Here is a 14,134-nt window from a genome sequence, read left to right on the forward strand (position 1 = left end):
ATTGCCTTATTCCCTAAAAACACCCTTCAAGCGCTACCCTGTGCCTCTAAATTATGTCGCTTTCATTATAGTTAAAGCCACTTAATTGCTTTCGGTTAAACAGCGTTGTTTTTTTAATGCGAACCAGGGATGGGGATGGATTTGGAGCGGCGCTGCCCGTCGGTGTGGCCGGCGATGGCATCTCCATCCCTGGGGGAGATGGGCTTGTTGTCCCCCGGTTAACTGGTTTGTTGTCCCCCGGTTAACTGGTTTGTTGTCCCCCGGTTGTTGTACGCCCGTGGGGCGAACTCCAGCCCTTTGGGGACCACCTGGACCCTTTGGGGAGCATTTGCAGCCCTCGCCCTTCAGCCTGCTCCGCTTCTCCCAGTCCCCGCTCCCATCCAAGGACCCTTCCCTAATTAAGGCGTTTTAAGCCAATTAACCACCGTGACTCCCCCCCCCCACCGACGGCCGGTTCGAATCCCGCTCCGCCCAGACACCCCGCCGTGCCGCGGCATCCTCGGAGCGCCGTTCTTAGAGAGTCATTAGCGGGGAGTCATTAGCGGGGAGTCATTAGCGGAGGGTCATTAGCGCGGGGTAATGAGCGGGGAGCGGGGCGGGGCCTCCCCGGGCGGTGGGCGGGGTCTCGGAGGCCACGCCCCGCGCGCGAGCGGAGCGGAAGTGCCGGAGTTGCCGCCCGGCGCCGCCGCCGAGCGCGGGCGAAAGTTGCGCTCCGGGAGCGCGGCGGGGGCGGCCGGACCGCGCTGCCTGCTCGCCGCCCGCCTCCTCCGCCCCATCCCGCCGCTCGGCCCGCTCCCGGCAGCCGCTCCGATGCGGCGGAAGCAGAAGCGGCTGCTGCAGGCGGTGGGGCTGGCGCTGGCCGCCCTCGTCTTCTTGCCCAACGTGGGGCTCTGGTCCCTGTACCGCGAGCGGCAGCTGGAGGGCGGCGGCGCGGCCGGCGGGGACGGGGCGGCCGCCGCGGGGGCAGCGGCCGGAGAGGCGCCGGTGAGTGGCGGGGCTGGGGGGCTGAGCGGCCCCGGGTGTGCCGAGAGGGCTCCCGCGGGAGCCGCTGGGCGAGGGTCGGGGGGGCTCTCCCGGGAGCCGCTGGGCGAGGGTCGGGGGGCTCTCCCGGGAGCCGCTGGGCGAGGGTCGGGGGGGCTCTCCCGGGAGCCGCTGGGCGAGGGTCGGGGGGCTCTCCCGGGAGCCGCTGGGCGAGGGTCGGGGGGGCTCTCCCGGGAGCCGCTGGGCGAGGGTCGGGGGGGCTCTCCCGGGAGCCGCTGGGCGAGGGTCGGGGGGGCTCTCCCGGGAGCCGCTGTCGCACGGGGCGTGTGCGGGGCTGGGCGCGACCCCTCCCATCACACAGAGGCGAGAGAAGCGGCAGCTGCCCCCGTAAGAGGAGGGGGCAAGGGAGGGAAGCTGCTGTGGTCCCCGGGAAGGAGCTGGTTTATGTACGCTGTGCCTGCGGTGGAGGGGGAGCGCGAGTACTTTCTTGGCAATTCGCGGGAGGGTCTCCTTGCCTTTTTTTGGCTGAGCGTGGTAAGGGGATAAAGCAAGGGCTTTGCTTCTTGCGCCAAGGAGTGAGGCACGGCAGCTCGTCCCAGCCGTGCACGGAAAAGAACGGCAATTCCGTTTCCCAAGGGTGTGCCTCCGTGCCGTTTCTCTTCACCTGCCTTGGAAGGTGTGGGAAGCAACCATCACCTGTTACTCTGCGTCCCCGCAGAGCTCAGGGCCAGGGCTCGCAGAGAGAAACTGGTGGAGCTTGCGGATTGTGTCAGTGGAGTGATGCTCCTTTGGGAAAGGAGAAGCGGAGAGCTCTTCCTGAGAGGATGCCCGCCGGATATGTGGCCTGAGGTTGTTACAACACAGGGCTGCGTTCCTTTCTTGTCCCACTGGTGTTGTAGTAAATTTAACAGCCAAACCTGTCTGTGCAGCGTGTGAGTCAGGAAGGCTGGATCACCCAAATGAGACGTTTGGAAGCACAGTTTAGCTGCACGTTCTTTTGGCTGTCTAATAGCTTTGTCCTCTTCTGGGTTTAGCTTTGTGCCATTAAGAATGATTGGGACTTGAAAGCCTGAAATGTCATTGTGTAACTATCAGTTGAGCTGCCACTCTAAAAGGCTCCGCTTGTTCAAAACCACTTAAAACTCTTAGTCGTCTAAATCTTTCCCTCCTTGGAGACTTCCTGCTGTAACTGCACCGTAAAGGTGGAGAAACCTGCTGTGACAATTTCTGCTCCGAGGGAGAGAAGGCTCTCAAAGAGCTGTGCTCAAACTGGGACTGAGCTCTTCTTTCCCCCAAGAAACACTTTTTCAAATTCAAGCTTTTTAGTGTAAGTCTGGATAAAACCATGCTCATGTCCCATGCTGTTGGGGAAAGGGATCAGCTGTTGCCTGTCATAAAACATAAATTTGCAGCAGATCCTCAAATCTGCACAGAAGTCCTTTTGACTTGACCACACAGTGATCATTACATGCCTGGAGTTCCTGATGTTACTGCCTTGTGCTTGCATTTCTGTGGGATGCAGGGAATCTCTTTTGCATGACTGGTAAAAACCAAGCCCTGCTCCACAGCTTCATGTGTTAGGGCGAAATGAAGACCTTTGAAAAATCATGTGTCCTCCAGAAGTAATGAGAAGAAAGTTGGTAATTATTCTTAGGAGGCCTCGAAGTGGCAAGTTGGCTTTTATGGTTTCGGTCTTCCAAAATTGTCCTTGTGCTGCAGGCTTTGGGTAGGTGTAAGGCAGGCAGGATCTCTGCTGATTTCTGTGTCCTTGCAGTGTTCTCGGTGTTCAGCTATCCTGAGCTGCCCGTGTTGTACACAATGCCTGCTCCATTTTTCTTTATGTCTCTGTAAAGTATGGCAGCTGTCAGTGATTTGAGATCTGCTTTTGTTTTGATGGTGTGTGGAGCTGGGCAGGAAACGCCTGTGCAGCTCGCTGGAAAATTCGCAGTAAAACCTCTCTGCACTTGTGTAAATCAGAGTTGCTGGGTTTTAGGCTGAAGGCTTCATCTTCCAGTCTAATTAACGTGGAGTTACGGGCTGCAGGGGGTCTGTGAGTGAAGATATATTTGTATTATGGGCTTATTTTTTGAATGATTTGGCCCTGCAATGATAGCTCCAGTTACATTGAGCAAGGGAAAACATAGCCTTAAGGACAACAGGCTGTCTTGGTAAAAATAATTTCAGATGAAGCAGGATAAAAACAACTCAAATGTGATTTTGTTTTTTCTGTTTAGTTGTGTGGGTTTGTTTTACTGTTGTCATAGAGGTATCTGCCAGCTGACTGCAGAGAGTTTTTTGGGCATCCTCACAATCAGTGGTTCCAGCCTCCCTTCCTTGGTCCCGACAAGCATTCGTGGGTTTTGTACTTAATAATCAACTTCCAGCTTGTAAATGAATATGCTGTTTGTCTGCTTGTTCCTGAAGCCTTTCGAAAGAGCTGACTTCTTAATACAAAAACTCCAGATGACAGGAGAGAATATAATGAAAAAATATATTCAGAGCAGTCAGAAAATATTTTCTTCTGTTTCTGGTTTTAATTTGCCTTTTGTGCAGGCTAATCTTTGAATTGAAGACATTTCCTATGTACTTCAGAATTGAGCTTTTCAATGAAATCTCTGTCCAGGCTCATTCTTTCTCTTTAAATGGTGTCTGCTGTTTCAGTCAGTAGTTCTATCCCTCAGAGTAAAAGCAGAAGAGGGGAAAAGGTTTTAAGAAACAGCTGAATTAAAGCTATAAAACAATTCCTAGAACCTTGTAGTATTGCTAAAATTTTGAAGTTTGAAACCACCCAGGAGTTTTTGTCTGTGCTGCATTTTACCTTCAGTAACACGGCAATATGCATCACTATAGGTGATTTGGCTTTATTTAATCTTTCTAGTGCCCGAAACAAATGTGTCAGAAAATTAAGCAATCAGAAACGATGTAAATATATTCTAGGGAAGATTATTCTAAACGGTTTCTGCGGAAGTGCCTAGGCAGCTAATTGCTTCTGTATTTACATGTTCAGGGGAAACATTATGGTGGCTGAAAATAGTGTCTTGCTTTAATAAGGAGGGTGAGGTATCTGCTCTTTCCTCTGCCTTTGCGTTTGTTCTTCTGCAGCTCTGTGGGTGTTTCTCCCGCCACAGAGGAGAGATGGAGAGAAGTCATCAAGGTCTTGGCCTCAAGGTCGTGCTGCAGATCTCCTTAGAAAAGCTGAAGCTCTGAGTTAGTCCTCGCTTGACTGCTGTGTGCTCAGAAGTGGCCTCTGTCACTCTGTGCAGTGCTCAGCAGAGGAGATGATCTGGGAAGTCCTTTTTTCCTGGGGTGTGTAACAGGTCTGGCATTAAATGGGGCTGGTGGCATCGTGGCACTGAAGTGTTTCTGCTGACAGCTTAGAGGCTGCTTTGACTTCGTGACTGTGCTGTTTGCTCATCACTACGTGTGTCTCAGTGTGCTCACGGAATGCAGATTGACTTTTCTGTAGATTCATCTTTTTCTTTTTTTAACAACTATTCAATAAGTAAAAACATACGATCTGTGGGTGTGGGGGTAGGAAGAAGAAGAAGGAGTGCAGCTATTCCTTTTGTCTCTTGGATCTCTGCTGTCTGCCTCCGAGGCTGCTGAGCATCCTCAGCCCAAATGTTTAATTGATGTGGATGTAGCTTTGCAGTGTGTAAAGCCTGGATGAGTTAGGCTGTGGCCTGGTGGCTTATGTTTGGGCTAATGCAAGTGTTTATGTGGCTTTGAATGCTCTGCAGAGCTGCTGCTCTGCTCCTCTGTGGTCAGGCTGGAGATCCTCACTGTGTGAAACCTGCTGTTCTGGGAATGTGGCTTTTGAGCTCGGAGAGATACTAAGCTGGAAGGTTTTTCTTTGAATTGCTGGCTGAAAGCACTGTAGCAAATTAGCTGCCTTTCGTGGCAGTGCATTTTTATCTGATATGATGAATGCTTTATGGAGTCGCCCTGTAGCTTGTTGTAGCAGTAATTTGTGCTCTATAAATTAACTCGGGAGCATGATGGAAGTGTATAAATCACATCGCTGATTGTGTGGTGCCCTCTGCTGCCGGCCGGCTGGAGTGATGTGGGGTACACCCTCCTGCTGCTTCCTTGGCAATGAGAAACCAACTGCAAACTTGGGATTGAAAAATGCCTGGTGAGGGTGCTGCTTTTGGAAAGTTTGGGGCGATGAACTTTGGTTTTAGTGCCATTGAGCATAAAGTTTCCAGCCAGCATGGCTAAAAATGCAGCCCTGGTGATGACTGAGTGGGGAGTGATGCTGCTTGTCTCCTCCTCATCTGAGGAAGAGGATGGGATTTGCTGTTCTGACCTGGGGGCAGCTGTGAGCTTGTCAAGGTTTGTCAGCATTGCGGTGTGGTTGGCAAAAGCTGATAAGAAAGAGGGAGCCTGCTAAACCTGGGGAGGGAGGAGAAGGGCTTGGGGAAAATTAGAGGAACACCTGTTCTGCTCTCTGCCAGCCAGAAGGGAATTGGAGAACCAGCTTGCTGTACTTCACAGGTTCCTCTGGCAGACTGGCTGTGTCCTAGACCTTGCTGCTGCTCCTGTCTGGGTCCTGGCTCCTCACAGACCCCTCGGGCCCTGCTGTGTTGGCAGCTGTGTTTGCCAGGCACTCATCAGCTGATGTAAAGGGAAACTTTGAGAAGCTTGTTTTTGTAAGTGTAGTGTAAAACAATTGGCATCTAAGGACTGGAGTGCAACTGCTACAGCTGAACAAGCCTGTTTTAATTTAAGAGTGACTGATTGAATGTGGCTGCTCTGAAGTTTATCACTTCAGTGAGTGCACTTGTGAAACGAGCAGGGTTTCACAGGCTAGGGAAGTGTGTCCTGCACTTATGATTGGCAAAGGGAGCTGAAGTGAAGTGTCTAAACCATCTCACAGCTGTAAAGTGCAAAGTAAAATTTGAAAATATGTTTATAAAGAAACTGGAGCTTTCAATGGCCTTCACTCAAGGTCTCATTGTGGTGATGTTTGTTGTAATGGCAACACAGAGCTGAATGAACAAATGGGCTGTATTGTAGGTCTCCTATGCTGTGTGAAAATAAAAGGTTTATTGTACTTTGTTCTTCATCATCGAGCAGGTCCTTCTGTTATTGGGAAAGTGGTTCTGTTTCACTGTTCAAACATGCTTCATATGCACTTAATTGCTGCGATGGTGACCTTTCTTCGTGGTAGGAAGATTTCTACTGCAAAACTTTTTGGCTCCTGGCATCTGGACTGCGCTTTAGGTCACTGGTGAAAACCATAATCATGTGGTGATCTCCAGAGCTGTGTGTTTTTCCTGAAAGAATATGAATCAAATTGCAAGAGACAACTGATTTAAGAGCAACCACAGTTATAAATTTCCTGGTAGATAACTACCAGGTATTTGACTTAAGAGAACTGAAAAACTAACAGGAAGTTACTTATTACCAGTGAGGAGGGTTGGTGAAATAAGGCAGGAAAATGTTATCAACCAGACTTTGTTATATAGTGCCACCTTCCACTCCCTGTTTAAATACAGGCACAGGAGTCACTGGAAAAAGATAAAGAGCTGCAGTTTCCCTTCCTGTCACTCTGTATTTGCTTCCTTGTGGAGCCAGCTGTGACCTTGCTTACACTGTGTAGGAACAGACCCTGTCTAACTTTGAGGAAGTTGTATCCAGGTGTTAAAACAAATCTGCATGCTGCTCCTGTTTGTTTGCAGCCTTTTCCAGTGCCAGGTGAAGGCAGGCAACCTTCAGCTTCCTTCTGGGAAGCACAGAGCTGCTGGGGTGCATTCCGAGTTGGTAGGAGAGATTCTGCTGAGTGCTGGAAATATTGGTAGAAGAAAAATTGTGCTGCAGGAATTTGTTTTGATTGCCCATGAAAGCAGCCATTTCAACCTGTGAGCTTTTTATTGGGTGGGTTTTAGTGGAGCTGTCAGTGGTGGGTTTTTATGGAGCGCAGTGTGCTGAGTTCCCTGGTGCTTCAGCAGGGTGTGAGTGCTGTAAATGGTGTAAATGCTCGTGTAAACAAAGCTGCTGTGATATTTGCCATCAGAGGACACTCTCTAGTGTCCATCCTGCTCCATGCTTCCACCCTGTTAACTCTCTGGAGTAACCAGAGTTAACACTGCTTCTGTTCAGTAGCAGCATGAATAAAGCACAATTCTGTGTCCACTCAGGGAGAGAGGTGGCTGCAGTGACTTTGTGAATATGAATTTTTTTATTAGTTATAAGTCCCTTCAGGTCAAGTGACCTGAGTGTGTGCGTAGATTGTTTTTTTTCTGGATCACCATGTATAGAAAACTGGAAGGGCTGAATGGATTAAAAACTGTCTGCTGTGATGGCAAGGAGACATTAATGATTATTTTAATTGTCATTCATTTAAATATTATTTAAATGTTGCTTCAATCAGACTGAGCTAGATTGGGAATAGTTAGTTTCTGTTAATTTAATTTGCTCTCTGTTCCTATTCTGAAATCAGATCAGGAATAGCCTTTCTGCCTGACATTTGTACTTGGTCTTAACCTGATCTCCTGTCCCTGGACAGAAGGATTTTGGTCAGTCCTGGTGCAGTTTGGCCACTTGCATATTCCTTCTGGATACAGCTTGGTCTGGGATTCCTCTGCTTCTAGAGAGTTGTACAAATGACGTTCTGTCTTGCCTTCAGGCCCCAGATTGTTTGCAGAACCAAAAGCTGTCGGTGGGGATTTTTAGCAGTTCAGGGATAGTGTGAATCTGTTTATCATGTTTCACAGACTCCTGAGCAAATTCTGGTGCCTGAGTCACTTCCAAGAGTGTAACAGTGTGATGCTTAATTTCCAAACCCAGGGATAATAGCCCCCACTTTCTAATTTTAAAAATTCATGTACCGCTTTCAGACTGCCTTTTGTCTTTGTGATGGTGAAAAAACTAACTTATTCTCTGTTATCTCTTGAAGAGTGTGCTTGTGTTTTTCCCTTCAGGTCATGACTTCTTAGAGCTCAGGGAGCCAGTAAGTGCTGCTGGTCCTGCTTTATTCCACATGAAGCCTGGCCTCTCAGTGGCAATGGTATCTTTTTTATCAGTGTAACCAACACCCGTGGTGGTATTTCCTGCATTTGTGTTATCCTGCATGGGTGATGGATAGACAACAAGGAATGGAGTGTTTATCTACACAGCTTTGTTAAGAATATAAGTAGTAGTGGATATCAAATTATGGCTGACTTGTCAGACTCTGCCTCTTTTGTTAGATTTACAGGGTCTGGCAAACGATTGGAGAAAGCTCCAGATCAGTAAATCAATACGAGCACAAAGAGTTGCCAGGCACTCCTCCTTTTCAAATGCCTGGGTAGAAGAGTAACTTCTACTGTGTCTGAGATCTGCTGGCAGCTCTGCACCCCCTAAAATACAAGAAATGAGTTGTTTGACATGTCTCCTTATTGTTCCTTGTATAAACTTGATAAAGCTTTAACTTGCAGCTTCAAAGAAGGGAGGAGGTCTACCATATTTTTGGTCCTTAAGTTTGCTTTTCTTTCTAAATAATTACCTCTCTTCCCTTCTGCAGTTCCTCCATTTTCTCTCATCCTTGCTCTAGGTTATGAGAGAGCTCCCTAGAGCATATATCTATAATTAAGGCTTTTAAACCACAATTACAGCGGAGCATCAGTGGTGCTCTGGTGCGACCAATATCCAAGGGAGAAACTTGCTTCAGTGGAAAAGTTGTTGATTTTGTTACAAACAAAATCTCTCCTGTCCCACTCAGAGTTTCCTCTGGTACTGCTTCATGCCTTCCCACTTTGCTAAGTTATCTTCCTAAAGCTGATGGCTATCAATGACATGTCTTCCGTAGCTCACAAGAATAAAAAGGTTTTATTTAGTCCCCCTGTCATTTTCTGGAAACACAGGCTGCCGGCTCTACTGCAAATCATGTCCCTCACGAGTACATTGAGAGAACTGGAGGGTTTAAAATGGAAACCCTGTTTTAAGCAAACTCATGTAACTCATGTGGATATTTTGATTCTTTCTTTGGTCAGAAATAGAAAGCAAAGGAAGGGAATGAGGATGGAGTCTGCGAAGGCTTGACTGTGTTATGCTGCCCAGCTTGGTGGAGAAGCTCGCTCTTAATGTCACCAAATAAGATGACTGTGTCTTCCAGTCTCAACTTCTTGATAATTTCTCAGCTTTAATACCTTTTTCCTTTGCAATTAGCACAAGTAGCAGAAAGCAACTTCTAAAAACTGTCTTTGAAAACAGTGAATGCTGACATCCTTCTCTGTTAGGCTGCAAATTGCTTCTGCCCAGAGATCACTAATTTCTGATCAAAGCATCTCCCCTCACAGCTAATGTGTATTTCTCATGTGTGTGCCATGTGTAGCTGATCTAACACTAACCTGACACCTTTCCATGATGTAGCTTTCAAAGAGAGAACTTGTCCTGTTCTTTGTGTTTGCAGATCACAGGCAAGTACTGAAGTGAAACTTCCAAAAGGCACATCAGAATATTTTTTTTAAATACACCAAAAAATGCAGCTGTTTACTAAAATAATGACCAGCAAAGGAGTTAAATTTCAAACAAAAAGAACTCATGTCTTAAACTTGGATGCCTGTAAATGAACTCTGCCTTCCTGCTGCAGAACTATTTGGTCATAAAAATAAAAGAATCACAATCACAGCATAACAATAAATCAGTCTGTCTCCTGCAAGAATTTAAATTTTCTGGATGCATGGAATTTCTTGTTTGAATACTCTCCCTTTCAAAAAATCTGGTTAGATTGGCATTTTGTCTTTGTTAGTCAAGGTCTTGTGATGTTTTGGGACTTCACCAGATCTTATCTGTGAACACTGTCAGCTGTACCTCCTCCACACAGAGCTGCCTTGCTTCAGCCCTCCTGAACAACTGGGGCTTTTTTACAAGCTTAAGTTGCTATGAAAAGTTCTGCTCTGCTTGATCCCTAAAGCCTGAAATCCTTTGCTTGCAGCTATGTGTGCAAGCTAAGGTGACTTTTCATAGGAAAGTCATTTCATTCTCTCTGCTTATGATTATTCAGAAGACCTAATATTTCAAACCCCCCAGTAGCCAGTCTTGGTTTTTTCTCAGTGGAAGACCTCATAGTTTTTTCTTGTTTTTCTGTAAGTTGCCTTTACTTGTGTTCAGATTCATTTCTGAATGAATCTGAACTTGTACCTAGTTGAATACACTAGCAAGAAAACAATTTTTCTCCATGATGGCAAAGAACTAGGGTTTGTTGTTTTTTTTTTTCTTTCTCAAGCTTCCTTAATATTTCCCAGACTTCACATGGAGTCCAAAGAAGAAATGTTCACAGGGATTAGTAAGCATGAGCTGTTTCTTAATAAATAAAACAGGTGAAACAGAGTTTGAGTGTTCTTAACACTTAGACCAAAGTTTTCAAAGATGTCTTAGAGTATGATGTTCCTTTGAAAAATAAGAGTCTTAGTGACTTTGATCTAGAGTTTGGTATAAAAATAACCACAACCAGGACTGGCGTCCCGTAAGAGTTCTTTTTGTTTGTTTTCTGGGGTTTTTTATAATATTTTAAAAGAGTAAGCAGCTCTTTCACTTCTGCTCAGACTGACTTTAATCTTCACTGTGTTTCCTTGGAAGTGGCTCTCTTTACAGACTGTAATTTCAGCTCAGATAAATACAAGCAAAATATATTCCATTGCTGAAGAAAATCAGAACCCCAAAAACTAGATAAATACAGACATAATGATGTTGTAAAAGGCTTTCATTGGGCAAGTAAGTAATTTTCTGTAACATTACAAAAGGTCACTTAAATTGAGCCTGTCCATCCACGTTAGCCACTGTGTAACAGGCTTGTTCAGGATCTCAAAAAGAAGTGAACCCTGTGATTATCTCCTGTTTTCTCATTTATCTCCCTGGTGGCCTGTTGCCAGTGTTTTATATGTGATGGCCAAGTAAGAAGGAATAACTCCTTTTTTCCACTCCTGCACATGTTGGTTTTGCTGATCCACCAAATACACTCTGGGCTGTCATTTCCCTTTCATTCTCAGGCTGTGGCAGAAATATTTAAAACTCCTATGGATATCTTGCTGCTGCATGCTGCCTAATTTTTTTAATGTGTGTGGCTGTTTTGGAAACTGATTCAAGGTACTAATTTAGCCTAGAAAAAAAAAAATCTCCCTTCAGAAAACCAGCATCTGCTCACAGGTCTTATTTGCAGCAGTGAAGAAGTTATATTGGTACTGTTAAAGTGTTAGGAGTGAGATTTCTCAGGATCATTTTGCTTGCTTGGTACTGAGAGCACGGAAGTAAACTGCAGAAGTATCGGCAAAGTATTGGAAGACCTGGGATTTTTATGTAGGAACTGGCAGAATTGTATCTGGTTATGGAGACCAGAGAACTATCCAGGTTATCATTGTTGCTGTTGCAGCTGATTTTTGGAAATGTGATTCTTGACCCATTGTGCTTCAATTGTTTCTGATCTTCAGATGTGAATAGTGTGCTCTGCTAATGGAAGATGAGAAAAGTCTTTTCTGCAAGGTGTGAAGTCCTACTTGTTGTCCTTGATTTTCACCGCTGCAGAGAATCTGTGTAAAATCTGTATAAAACATAACAAGTCATTGTACTGTCATATTTTCTGCAAATAGGAACTTGGGCCTGCTGATTACAGAAAAAGACTTCTTGGCAAAGCAATTACAAACTAACAAGAAAGTGTCTTGAACCTCAGTCTGTGCCAGCATCCTTTTCTGTGCATCTTGGCCAAAGCTGTTATCAGCATAAACTTACACTGGTCACCCTGGGTGAAAGGCCTAAGCTGTGGAAACAACTGATGGTTTGTGGTTTTTCAAGTGCTGATATTTTTATTATAAGTGGCTGCTCCTGGTAGAAATGCATCTGAGAAGTTATGAATTGTCATGAATACATGAGCAGAGAGCACTGGCATTGCTGATAAATTAGCTGGGAATTGTCAGTTGTGTAGTAGAAGAACTCAAATATTGGCTTAACCTGAAAATGTGAAATTAAATAGAAAAGAACAGATTTTCTCTCTGGATACTTGAAAACAATAACAAGTCATGTGAAAACTTGTTTTAGAAATTATTTCTAGAGGGTATGAGTTTTCAAGCCTAATGCAGTGAAGTCTATTTTTGTAGTCCTTGAAAACAAAACCTGACAGACCATATTTGCCAGCACTTATATTGCTCTGGTGACAGTGCTTCTTTTTAGAGCATGCCAGAGGAAATACTCTGTGCTGGAGCATATGTCAGTGATTAGTGGGACCAGTGCTGCAGGATGAAGTGAAAGAAATATGGTTGTGTGAAGAAAAAGCTGAATGGACATAACGTGAGAAATGTAGCGGTTTATGGGTCAGGTTTAGGGTAGGAATGGAAAATAGTTATTTTTAGGGATGTCTGTATGTAGCTGACATGCTGTCTTCCCAATCATTAAGGTTTAACTGAGAGGATGACTGCTGTCTTTCTCTGTGTGTTCCCCTTAATTTCATCTTCCTGTAGAAAACTGTTTTCCCTTTGAATCGATCAGTGTTTGCATGATGCAGCTGTTACATAATGCAGGTATTTGTATGCTCAGGGTGAGCTGAAAACCTCGGGAAGTGAGAGACCTTGGCACCCACCCCTTTTTGTGGATTTAAGGGCTGAGGCAGAGAAGGGTCCTCAGAAACCAGCTGAGTCTCTCCACACCTGACATCCTGGCTCCGGAATTCTTGCCAGTCAAGCCCATGAGGTGTGTGCTCATGTTTGGGATTGGGGTGGCATTTGTCAGGGAAATCCTTCCTTTGTGAAGGATGCTGAGCTCAGAGCACAGCTCTCAAGTTCTGCCCCAGCCGTGTGGGACTCTGGGTGCTTGTGTTCCAGCTCCTGGGCTGGAGGGAAGAGGAGGAGGATGGAGCCCTGCTGTCCGTCTCCAGGATCACTGGCAGCTTTCACTCAGGAGCTGCAGTGCAGTAGCTACAGCCCTCAGTTGACTTTGCCTCCCTGCTTTGACCATCCAAAATAACAAATATCCATGTTCTTTGCAGGCACCAAAGCGTGCAGACAGGTGCAAGTGGTTTGTGTGCAGTATAGAGGCACCACTGGATAGCAGTGCACGCCTGGAGAAACCAGGTGAAAAGCCTGTCACACCCAGTGTTTTAATGGGATCCTGAAAGTGCCCCCAGACTGTGGGAAACACAAAGCTGGAAGTTGAGCTGCAACATGCACAGCCTTGTGATTTTCAAGTTTCTTGTATATTTAGCCCTTGACATCATGGGTTAGTCATCAGTCAAGTGCTGTAAAAATGTTCTGCTGCCTCACCCTGTTTTTCATATCTTGTCACTTTACGTTGGAGTGCTCCAAAATTTTTCCTATCCAACATAAATGGGAAGAAAATGAAAATGCTCTGTTCCCTTTATCACAGTTGATGCCTGTACTTGAACTTTGCCAGTGTTTGTTTATGAAAACTGCTTGTTTTCCCCTCTGAAATGTTTTTGTCAGAGCAGCTCAATACAGCTTGTATTAGGGGAAGTCAGAAGAGGTTAGAGAATCCCTGAAAAGTGGAAAAAGGATAGATTAGATTGCTACATAGAATTACCTAACTGGTATCAAAATTAGACTGCTGCTGCAAAGTAGATATTTGGCTATTAATATTTAAAGAAATAATGCAAGAAGTCAAGCAATATTCAATTAAATGCAAATTATAAGATAACTGTCTTCAGCTCACTACACTTTTACCTGATTTAGACTTTTTGTGGCAAAGTGTTCCCTCATATTTAAGTGTTTTTAAAGCTACTTTGGGTTTGGTTTTTGCTAAAAAACCTGTAAAGTTCTTGCTTTTGAATAACTCTTGAGATAACTGGAAAAACAGAATTAAATTATTTGGGCCCTTTAGGGAAAAGTGAAGGCTTCATGAGATTTGATTTGTATTTCTATAGCACACAGGAGGCCTAGTCAGAAGTCTGCAAGGAGAACGTAAAACGCCCAAAGGCAGACTGTTTCCAAAAAGTAACCCAAACTGAAAGTATATATTTATTTTCCTTCCTTAAATTTGCTCTGTAGAAAATATCTTAAAAATTAGATCATTTACTGGTACTTGTACCAAAAAAAGGAGCTTCTCAGCAGTGCAATAATTAGATTTTGTACTGTGTCACCAGTGCTGCATGGATTTTTGAAAGGGACATCTGGATTTTCATTGGTGACTGAATCCGGTGTTTAAAGATCTTGGTGTTTTCAGTCTG

The 14,134-nt window shown here is 45.3% G+C and overlaps 1 protein-coding gene across 2 annotated transcripts in view; it reads left to right on the top strand.

The window, feature by feature from the left end:
* Positions 1 to 557: 557 nt before the first annotated feature.
* The window catches only part of GALNT10 (polypeptide N-acetylgalactosaminyltransferase 10), an 81,579-nt gene continuing 68,002 nt past the window's right edge, over positions 558 to 14,134 (top strand). The window contains exon 1 of one of the 2 annotated variants that reach the window (XM_038149797.1): positions 558 to 984. In XM_038149797.1, coding sequence (XP_038005725.1) covers positions 580 to 984 — 405 coding nt within the window. In that variant the 5' untranslated portion in view covers positions 558 to 579. The remainder of the gene's footprint in view (positions 985 to 14,134) is intronic. The other variant, XM_038149799.1, reaches the window with a different exon arrangement.

This window comes from Motacilla alba, chromosome 13 (assembly GCF_015832195.1).
Source record: "Motacilla alba alba isolate MOTALB_02 chromosome 13, Motacilla_alba_V1.0_pri, whole genome shotgun sequence".
NCBI lineage: Eukaryota > Metazoa > Chordata > Aves > Passeriformes > Motacillidae > Motacilla > Motacilla alba.